Raw genomic sequence first — 10,730 nt, 5'->3', positions numbered from 1 at the left:
GACTTCATCTTCAATTCTCCATAAAAATAGGGTCATTTAAGTAAATTAGTATAGCTTTATAGCCTTATTGGATGTCTTTAGGACAAGTATTAACAGAAGCCCTATTAATATATTTAGGACTTTTAAAAATACAAATTTCATAGACCCAAATATAGTGGCCAAATTCACGAAAGCTCTAATCTAAAACTAATATTTTCCTAGTTTACCAAATATAAACATTGTGTAATGAAAAAAAAAAAAAAAAAACCCAAATAGGGTGAACCAGAAGGGATTGAGATCATATGCAATTGCACTATGCAATTAACCTCACTCCTTCACAATTTTTTTTTTTTTTATTTTTACATTTTTAACTTTAACTTTTTACTTACTTCTAATATTTTTTTATTTAACGGTTGAGATTGAAAGTTACTTTTTCTAACTTTCAATCTCAACCCTTTATTGCAATTGCAACATGTGCAATTCTCAATCCAACTAGAAGTTGCGTCTGATCTGACACCCCACCAAACAATCCACACGAATCTGATCTGACACCCCACCCAATATTTCACATGAAGTCAGTCAGAAAACCTTTATATAGCCTTTCTTTATTTTTCTTGCTGAATGGTAGCCTCAGCCTTTCAGTTATTGTCTGTCTCCCTAAATTGGGTAAAATTGTAGCCTCACTCTTTCACTTATTGTCTCTGTGTCTGATCTCTAGATCAGATCTCTTGTGGTTTCTTTACAGTTGCTTTGCTTGTCATATTGCCTCTGTGAACTGCCCTGATTCATTGTTATTGGGTGAGCCACATTATATATATATATATATATATATGTGTGTGTGTTTGTGTGTGCGCGCGCGACAATTTTACCGTGATTTGATTAATTTGAATGATTTATTTTCCTGCATAAGCTTTACCTAACTCCGATCTTGTGACACAATTAAATTCGGATCCTATAAATAAAAATTTAAGAAAAAGTTTGGAATTGTCATCCATTTAGATTTAGATCTATGTTAATACAAATAATATTTTTTTTAAAAAGGTTAGATTTTCTTTTGACCTAGTATCTGTTAAAATGTAAATATGTAACGTTTTTACCCTGAAGAGTACATTTTAGATTTAGCACTATGTTAATACAAAAAAAACAAACAAGTTAGATTTGTTTTTGACTTAGTATCATGTAATCATCATTTTATTTTTTGGGTAATCATTGTTGTCTCTTTTGAATTATTACAAGAGTTGCAGAGACTCCATTTAAGCTAAAATCCGTGTATATAATTGCATTAATAGCATAGGCTCTTATTAAATGAAATTTTGATGGTAAAGAATGGAGTGGCGATTAAGTACACCTTCATTTATTCTTAATGATTTTTTACCATCAAATTTTCATTTAAGCCAAAATCTGCTTGAAATTGATGAAGAAATGAGAAAGATTTAAGTTAAAATTGCAAATGTGAAATTCTGTTTAAGCTAAAACCATCAGTTTGGTATAAGACTTTGTTGTTGTTGTACATAGCTTTCTTGTATTTTTCTCTTCATGCATTTCTGAGTGTTTGAAATGATACAATGTGGACTTGCTTGCAAAAATTTTAACATTAGAGCTTCAATTTTTATCTCCTTAAGTCATTCCCTAGGGAGTTTGTTTACTTGAGTTTTGTTGTCCTTGATTTAGTAGTTGTTCTTTGCTTCTTGTTGTAGCCGCTTTAATGCTGTGTTGTTTCCACAGATTTTGTGCTAGGTGATGGAACGGTTTTGTTTGCTGCTTGTGGTTGCAGATTTGTTTGGATGAACTGATGTATCTAATTCTTTGTTAATGAATTATTACTTGTTCTTTTTTTTTTTCCATGAAATTTTGAGGGAAATTGGAGATGCCTTAGTTTATATCTTAGCAATTTTGTGGTTCAAATGAAAATAAAGAGAACTGGTTAAAAAACTATGGTTATTTTTTAATTGGGTTTTCCGATTTCGACGTACAATTGGTTTTAAGAAATCCATTCACCTCATTTTAACGGAAATTGGAGATATTAGTAATTATTGAAACTATTTTCAATACCTGTGCATTGGTTGAATCCTTGTTTTGGACTAGTCTAGTTATACCAAAGACATGTTACCACCATGGAAATTGGAGATATACTTTTTGCCTAACATACAACTTTTGCCATTACTGTTCTGATCTTGTTGATACATAAATTGGCAATGTCACTGCACGTAAAGTGGATGAACTCAATCTCAGGATTCACAGTGATGTATGGGGTTGGAAACCTTCGAAGTTGCTACATAGTCATGGCAATTTCTCTTGCAAGACATTAGTGGGTCTAAAGTATCTATGTGATATGCTTAAACATTTCAGCGTAGGTACTCGTATTTTTGTTCAGGCAGATGTTACTATTTGTACAAAAAAAAAAAATGTGTATCTACGTTTAAACGTTTTAAGTGTATCACAAGATTAATGTGTACCCATGCTAAAGAACTTCAGCTTTATAAAACTTTTTGAACTAGACAACTTAGTTCAGACAGATGTTAATATTTGTGAATTTGAAGCTGAAGATCATTGAAAGGAATGTTATGCAGATAGGGTATACAAGCTTCTTGCAGCACTCTACGAGGTCATATTCCTGTAAGTTTTTTCTAGTCACTCAGAGGTGAGGTCCCTCTATTTATTCATTACGTGTTATTAAATAATATTTTATTCTTGTTCAAATTGCACTTCTTCCTCCAACAATAATGGAATGGAAAAATTTAAGGTCATAATTAAAGGTTTAATAGCCAGTTAAAGTCTTATTCCATTCCCAGAAATGCATTAGTTTATATCTTAGAAGTTTTGAATTTGGAGTTGTTTAGCAGATTTAGAAACATAGCAGAAGGTAGGATTTATGAGGGATTTACTGTTAGTATGGGGCTCAATGAATATGATTAAATTTCAAAATATATGGTGGATAATTATATATATACTTGAATGGATAGGTTGGGACAATTTTTTGTTGATCTGTATAGTCACTTTATCATTTGTGTTTGAACATGATATTGAAGAACAATATACTTGTAATATTTACATGAACAACTTTGGTTCTGACATTAATGTCTCAGTAGGAGAATGCATGTATTGACAAACATTATTAACAGCCAATGCAATGTATGGCGGAGGGAAGGTATGATGTCATCCTCTTTCAACCTGGGTCTTTATCCCTATCTGCATATGCCGATGAAAATTGGGCTGGGAATCCCTTTCATAGAAGATCTACATAAGGCTTCATTGTTTTCCTTGGCCACAATCCTATCAGTAGGCGTGTTTCTTTCTCACTCACATACGATCTGGTGTGATAAATTCTCTTCACTAGCTATTGCCTCAAATCCTGCTTTCCACGCTAGAACAAAACATATTGAAGTTTGACTTCCACTTTGTCCAAGAATTTGTGGTCTGCAAAGGCCTCAAAGATAAATTTATCTCAAGCCAGGACCAGATTGCAGATGTTCTTACCAAATGCCTTCATCTAAAAACTCATGGTTACTCCAGTCCCCATTCATTTGATGGGGGATGTTAGTGATCCTACTTTACCGAAGGAAATTGGTAGGTGATTATAGTGAAACTCGATCAGTGAAGACTGTTGAAATTTGTTACAGATTAGTTCAGCTTGTTATAACTACAATTCTTTTATAGCAGTTAACCCTGCAACCATCTTTTGGTATGGCAGTAAGTGTAGTTAATCTTGCATTGTTTGTTACCAGCTATGAAAGGCACATTTGTAGTCTAGAACAAGTTTTTAAATACTGATGTACATGTTCTCTGTGATTAATGCAATTCACTTTCAAATTCATTTTGTTCTTCTCTCAATTCTATCTCTTAGTTTCTGCATTCATTTTGTGCATAATTGCCACAGCAAAGCTTTCAGGAGCATCAAAATCCAAGTGATGAATGGTGTTTTTATTAGAGGCTCCTTTCTTAAAATTCTGTTTATAGGTTGGGTGGCCATAAAAGATAGGTTAACAACCAGGGATAGGATTGCTGAATGGGGTTACACAGGAGACTGCTAATGCGTTTTTCGTGGGGGCATCATAGAAAGAAGAAAGCACGTTTTCTTTGAATGTTCCTTCACCAAAAGGATTTGGTTCACTGTCATGAGCTATTGCCTAGTAGGGCAGTACCACAAACAGTGTGCAAATGGCAAGATAACATCAGTTGGGCAGACATCACTTGGAAGGGGAAGAGCTTGAGAGTATTTACTTTGTAAGGTTGCTGTCTGGGCTACAGTGTACCATTTTTGGTCTCAAAGAAATGCACTCATCCATAATGGCCAAATATGGACTGAGAAGCAGACTGTGGGGAGAATCAAAAAAGATGTTAAAGGCAGGATAGAAGAAAATTCAGGCTTCCAAAGATCAACTCTAAATACCGTACTTTGCTTTAAGTGGGGGGCTCAATCCTAATCTTGTCCTTGTTTGGTCAGTAGGATTTCTGTTATGAAGCTGTTCTAGGCTTTCCGGCTAGTATTTTGTTTCCTGTTTCTACTTGGGAAGGGATAGTTTGTAATCCCCCCTTGTTAGTGTCAGTCCTTGCTTGGTGTCTTAGTTTAGCTTTGCTAACTTGCGAGGCTGTGTTTTTTGTAAACTTTGGTTTATTTGTCGGTAATAAGAAGTTTCTGATTGATCCAAAAAAAAAAAAAAAAAAAAAACCTAGTATGATGCGAAACTCCAAAGCTTAAAAAAAAAAAAAAAAAAAAGAAGACCTAGTATGATGCGAAACTCCAAAGCTGGGGAGATAGCTACCAACATGAGATCCTCACACCTGCAAATATTGATAGATTGCCATGTTAAACAAAAACAATGAACTCTAAAAAAATGATGGAAAATTTTTTAAGTGTGCTTTTTTATTTATTTATTTTTTTTTATGATGGAAATCTTATTAAGAGAGATGAACCACACAATATGAAAAGATTCAAATTAAGGAAAAATGATTGGATTTTCGAAGGTTTGCTCAATTGCTATACTAACTGCTTTGGCCAACCACAAGTATTCTTTCTAGCCTTAAATCTTTTCAATCCAGTAATTATTTCTACTCACATTAGATCCTTTGAAGCTCAACCAAAACAAACACTGACCATTAGTGTAACTATGTCCAAACTTTTAACTTCACAGTGCATCAGAACTCCAATTAGGCACGTCAATTTCAGGAGACACCCCAGCTGAGCTGATCCCAACCTAAAATTTGGATTAGCAATTATCTGGAACAGCATAAACAAAAGATTTGACAGTATTATTTTATGTTCAATCATTCTAGCAGTATCAACTTGTGACAGCAACTAATAATTAAACATTTAAACTATGTTTAATGCATTAGAATTGAGAATTGGGACTAGCTGTACTGCGAGCATCCCCTCGTAGTTATCATTTAGCAAATGGATCTCCCTAATGTATAATTAAAGTGGCGGTTTGGATGGTGTTACATATCAGACATAGTACGGGTTCCTCATAATTTGTTGCTCTTGCTATGGCTGTCAACATGAAGTTACTCCTACAACATGGCTTACAGTTACATGCCATTAAACTTATGCATAATTTTAGTACGATAAGATTAATCGCTTTGTCAAGCTTAGATTTGTTTTGTTGCAGTTTTAGCTGCTGATTTGTTTTGTTTGGTTGAAGTTTTCTGGCTCAAGTGATTAACTATCTTTTGTAAAATTTATTGTGCTTTAAAGTCTTCTTATTCATTAAAAAAAAAAAATACTTTCTAGTTTTTTTAATTTGAAGCCAAAGCAATTGCGGCGAACATTGGTTTTTACAAAAAAACAGGTGACTTTGAGTCCAAAGAGAATAATGTTTTTTTTTTTTTTTTTAAAATTTTTTTTATAAGATAGAAATTCTATTCTAATCTAATCTAAGTGTATATGTGTGTGAAGCTCCTTCCTGGAGACTTGAACCTCAGCCTTTGCCTCATCACACCCAACAAGTACTTATACTTGTGGAGTGACCATCACACTAGGTATGCGATGGTCAAAGAGAATAATGTGATGGCAAAGACAAAATTATTAAGTTGAATACAGAGAATTCCTTAATCAAAAGAAAATAAAAACTTCTTTACATTTATTATGGGATGGCAAAGACGAAATTATCATCAGTACTAGGACGCCCTGATGATTGGCTTGCAAAGCTGTGTGAGTCAAGTCTCGTCCTAGATAGCCCTCCAAGGCCGTCATATGAATTTCTTGCTTCAAAAGTTATTTGTGGAAAAGAATCTTCATAGCTGTCTCGAAGAGATGGTATGACATTCATTGTTCTATCCTCTAGGCCTCCCTCTACTTGCACCTCCTCTATCCTTCTAATGGCTTCCATCATGTCTAGTCTTTGCTCGGGATCACTTTCAGTGCAAGCTGCACCAATGTGGAGAAGCTTTTTCATCTCACTAATTGAATTTCTAGAGCTTGCAATTTCGGGATCAAACAATTCAGATTGTCTACGATCAGCAATAGCTGAGTTCACCCATTCGACTACGTCTGTGCCACCTTTGTTGCTGTTGAGATATTGAGAAGGATATTTCCCAGTAAGGATTTCAAGAATGACAATTCCTAGACTGTATACATCACATTTAGGAGATATTAGGCCAAAGATTGCTGCCTCGGGCGCCTTAAATGCAAACAATGCTTGTGCTGCATCCAAAGGATTGATCAATGGGAAGAATCCATAGTCTATGAGTAAGGGGTCAAAGTCAGGACTGAGAAGAATATTGCTGGATTTGAGATTTCCATGGGGTATACTGGAGTAAGCAAGTTCAGTGTGAAGATAACCCATCCCTTCGGCAATTCCTTGAACAATCTTGAGACGTGTAGGCCAATTGAGTTCAGCATGTGATGGTCCACGATCACCTAAAAAAGTGCAATGACATCATTAGAAGTCATTTATGTAGCAAACATTGATGTCTAGATTCACCAAAAGAAAAATGCATGTAAATTCACTCTCTGTTTGGTCCCAAAAATATAAATCTTAAATTTACCTATTAAGTCATATGCAATTGTAAAATGATAATTAAAACGAACATTGTTGGGTTGTTTTTCTAAATAAGCTAGGCTGCCATTTTCTAATAGATTGACACCCTTCTTATTTTGATGTCAAAAGAGAAAATGCAGACTTTGCAAGAACTTGTCATAAATCATACCATGCAATAGATAAAGCAAGCTGCCTTTGGGAATGTACTCATATACCAACAGCTTCTCATCTTTCCGGAAATGGTAAGCCAAAGGTGTCAAGATATTCCAGTGTTGTAGACTTGCAAGCTGCCTTACTTCTGCATCAAATTGATCTCTTCCCAGTGCATTCATCTCTCTCATTCTCTTCACTACCACTGCCACCCCATTAGCCATCACAGCCTTGTATGCAGACCCCGAAGACCCATTTCCAAGCACTTCTGCAGATGCCCTCATCAGATCTGACAACCCAAAAACGCCCTTTTCATTATTCACCACTACTAAATCTACCGCCATATTGCCTTTGCCACGACTAGATCCCCTACGGCTTGAGCTACTGCCCTTCCTATGGATTGAATCGGCTTCTTTTCTACTAGACCCGGCCTGAGACACCCGCACCTCAACAACACGTTCCTCAGAATTTCTCTTTTCACGTTCAAGCACATCAAACTCATCTCTCTTTTTTTTTCTTGATCTTACAATAATCACAACGATAATCATAAGAAGCACCACCGCTGCAACTACAACTGCAATAATCATATTTTTTGAAATGTTTGTGTTTTTTGATCCTGCTGGCCGCTCAGCTGCTGCCACTTTACACTCATTGCCCAACGGTTCCCCGCAAAGGCCACCATTTCCCTCGAATGTACTTGCATTGAATTTCGTTAAGCTGGATGGAATTTCACCTTCTAATTTGTTGTTTGCAACATCGAGTGACGCCAATGTAGGTTGATCTATAGAAGGAATAGTTCCACTAAATTGATTGTTATCAAGAAGCAATTCACTAAGACGGGGAATTTGAGCTAATGAAGAAGGTATTTTGCCTGTAAACATGTTACTAGAAAGATAAACTTTCTTCAAAGATCCCATATTTGCAAAATAATCCGATGGAATTTCACCTGAAAATCGATTCCTTGACAAGTATATGGCCCTCAATGAACCTAACCGGTTGAATGCAGGTATTGGACCTGAAAAATTATTGCTCATAATGCTAATACTTCTGAGATCAGAAAGTTCAAGCAAGGCATCAACATCTATCTTTCCTGATATACCAAAACCTCCAAGGCGAATATCGGTGACAACGCCATTGGAACAAACTAGTCCATCCCACCCAACTTCTCCCTCACAAGGCAATGAGCCAGGCACCCAAGAATTTAGAGCACCGGCTTTTGTAAACGAACTTTTGAGCTTAAGCAATGCTTCTGACTCGGTTAAAGAAGATCCCATATGAGAGAGGAACAAAAAAATGGACAGGAAAAGAGACCGCCGGAGGAATTGCTGAGTAGCGGCCATTACTCAGCCGGTAACTTGAAGCCTAAGAAAGCTTTTGGCAAGTGAAAATTTTGCTGTGAAATTTTGGGTATTATTTACTCTGCTGAATTCTCGTTGTGGCTTGAATTGGAGTGTTCTCTTCATGGTGTGTATTGTTTTGGGAGAGAGTGCAAAGATAGCCTCAGAATGGGAGAGGCCTAAGGGCTTTAGGGAGAGAGTTCTGGAGCTTCTTGTTTGAAAAAGTCAGTTTTTTTTTTGAAAAACCGTTATAACCGTTTGTTCTAATGGGATTAAAGATGCTTTTTTAAGGTGGGTTTCAAGCTAAAAAAAAAAAAAAAAAAATCGAAGTCCCAATTTTAGGCTATGTTCAGCTCACAGTATTTTTAAATATTTTTTTTTAATAACCCAGCTCACAGTATTTTATTTTGGGTGTTACAAGCTGGGTGATTAAAGGTGGACATCTTGCTTAAGTGGCCGACCCAAAGTGAGGTTTTAATTGTTTAGACAATTGAATGTGTAGCCACATCTTAATTGTTTTTTTTTTTTTTTTTTATTTATAAATTTATTTTGGGTATTGTTTGTATCTATCATCTTCACATATAATGTCATTTCAGATGTAATTCTATACAATTTAACTACATTTTTTAAAGAATCTTTTGCCTTGTATCTATCTACACTTTATATTTTTATTTTTATTAGTGTATAGTAAAAGTAATATTAATGATAAACGTAAATGAAAGTAAAATTACTCTAATCATACTAGAAAAATTTAAGTCCCCTCATTTTATTTTAATTAAAGTGATTTGTGGTTAGAGTTACCTCTCTCTCTCTCTCTCTCTCTCTCTCTCTCTCTCTCCTCTCATATTTTATGGTCATTACTCATTAGCACATACATAGAGATAGTTCTCTCCATCTCTCTTCATTTTTTTTTTTTTTTTTTTTGAGGAAGCTCTCCATCTCTTAAATCCCTTATATTCTTAATAAAATATAAATTTAACATATGCTAAAAGATTTAGCGACAAGGCCTGTAATATTTTTGAAATATAATATTATGGAACATTATTATTATTTTTTTTTAAACCATTGCTACTATTATCTTGAATAAAAATTATTAACCTTTAAAAGAAAAAGAAAAAAAAAAGAAAAAAGAATCTCACGCACATGCTCAAATAGTTGTGTGTGTGTGGTACCCATAATTATTGGGGATTTATTTTTTGGAGTTATTACATAAAATAAGGAATAACTATTTCAAATTTTTCGGTAACGAATTAATAACTATTCATTTTTTTTTCTTTTTTTTTTACCCTTAAAAAAAAATCCCCATTTTATTGTATTTAAAACAAATCACACATCAATTTGTAGATATCACGACACTATATACTATAATAACAGCAGCATCATTCAAAGATTATTTTTCCACTTCAAAACACATCATCCAACATTGAATCCAGTTACGTTTCCTAGATGGATCTTTTTTTTTTTTTTTTTTGAGAAATTCCTAGATGGATCTTGGGGTGGCTTTGGCATAACAAATTAACAATCATATAGACTTTTTCTTTTTCCTTTTCTTTTTCCCTGATTTGGGGCCTATCAAGTATCAACTAACATCCTTGAATAGTCTTTCAATTGCAACTTACTAGAAGGTGGCTGAATACTTATACTATAATAGTCAGATGTGCTGGCTTGTGTCATTTCTTGGCGCAACGACTGGCCTCGGTTACGCTTTGCACCAATTCCTTATCTAGGTGCTAAATTTTCTCAGATGCACAATTCATAATTCATTGACTAAATCTTATCAACTAACTCAATTCCTAATTTTCCATCGAAGGGAAAACCAATTCTTTATCTCTGATTCAATATTGACATGATGAAACTGAAAAAGCATTCCACTTTTCAAGGTTCAATTTTTATTTTTATTTTTTATTGCTTTTAGTGCTTGTTCACCATGTAGATCTGGAATTAATATGCAATTTGAGAAGAAAAATGATCTAGTAGACAATCAAATAAGCAAATTGCTAACTTTTAAAATATTTTTCATACTTATTAAAGTGAAATTGTTTCATCATTCTAACTCAGTCATTATCATCAAGTCAAGATACTAATCGATTTTCTGTATAAGTAGGATTTGAATTCCAGTTTTCTTATTCGAGAGTACAAAATTTTATGAGTTGAGTTAATTAGAATTCACTACGAAAATATTACTTACGATGACTTTTTTTAATGACTAAAACTCTTATTTATTTATTTATTATTTTTTTTAGAAGTAGCTAAACTTATTCAATAATTATTAATATAATTAATATTT

General features: G+C 34.2%; 1 protein-coding gene and 1 long non-coding RNA gene across 2 annotated transcripts; one reads left to right on the top strand and one right to left on the bottom strand.

Annotated features, from left to right (window-relative positions):
* The first annotated feature begins 537 nt into the window (after nucleotides 1-537).
* Nucleotides 538-3,793, top strand: LOC136071114 (uncharacterized). The gene is made up of 2 exons (XR_010632427.1): nucleotides 538-2,595; nucleotides 3,102-3,793. It is a non-coding gene; the product is annotated as an uncharacterized LOC136071114 (long non-coding RNA).
* Nucleotides 3,794-5,841: 2,048 nt separating this feature from the next.
* LOC112015512 (pollen receptor-like kinase 3) lies at nucleotides 5,842-8,486 on the bottom strand. Its single transcript, XM_024047916.2, has 2 exons — nucleotides 7,126-8,486; nucleotides 5,842-6,835 (listed from the first exon to the last, which is right to left on the bottom strand). Exons 1-2 carry the CDS (start codon nucleotides 8,444-8,446, stop codon nucleotides 6,060-6,062), a joined length of 2,097 nt encoding a protein of 698 aa, XP_023903684.2. The 5' UTR covers nucleotides 8,447-8,486; the 3' UTR covers nucleotides 5,842-6,059.
* Between the last annotated feature and the right edge of the window lie 2,244 nt (nucleotides 8,487-10,730).

This window comes from Quercus suber, unplaced genomic scaffold, assembly GCF_002906115.3.
Source record: "Quercus suber isolate HL8 unplaced genomic scaffold, Cork oak 2.0 scaffold_286, whole genome shotgun sequence".
NCBI classification, from domain to species: Eukaryota; Viridiplantae; Streptophyta; class Magnoliopsida; order Fagales; family Fagaceae; genus Quercus; species Quercus suber.
This window is presented reverse-complemented; position numbering and strand designations above follow the sequence as displayed.

Bases quoted from the DNA above. Each gene is read 5' to 3' on its own strand.
- LOC112015512 (XM_024047916.2), bottom strand. From the start codon at position 8,446: ATGGCCGCTACTCAGCAATTCCTCCGGCGGTCTCTTTTCCTGTCCATT. The intron at 6,836-7,125 runs GTATGATTTATG...GCACTTTTTTAG, and splicing joins CTTGCTTTATCTATTGCATG to GTGATCGTGGACCATCACAT.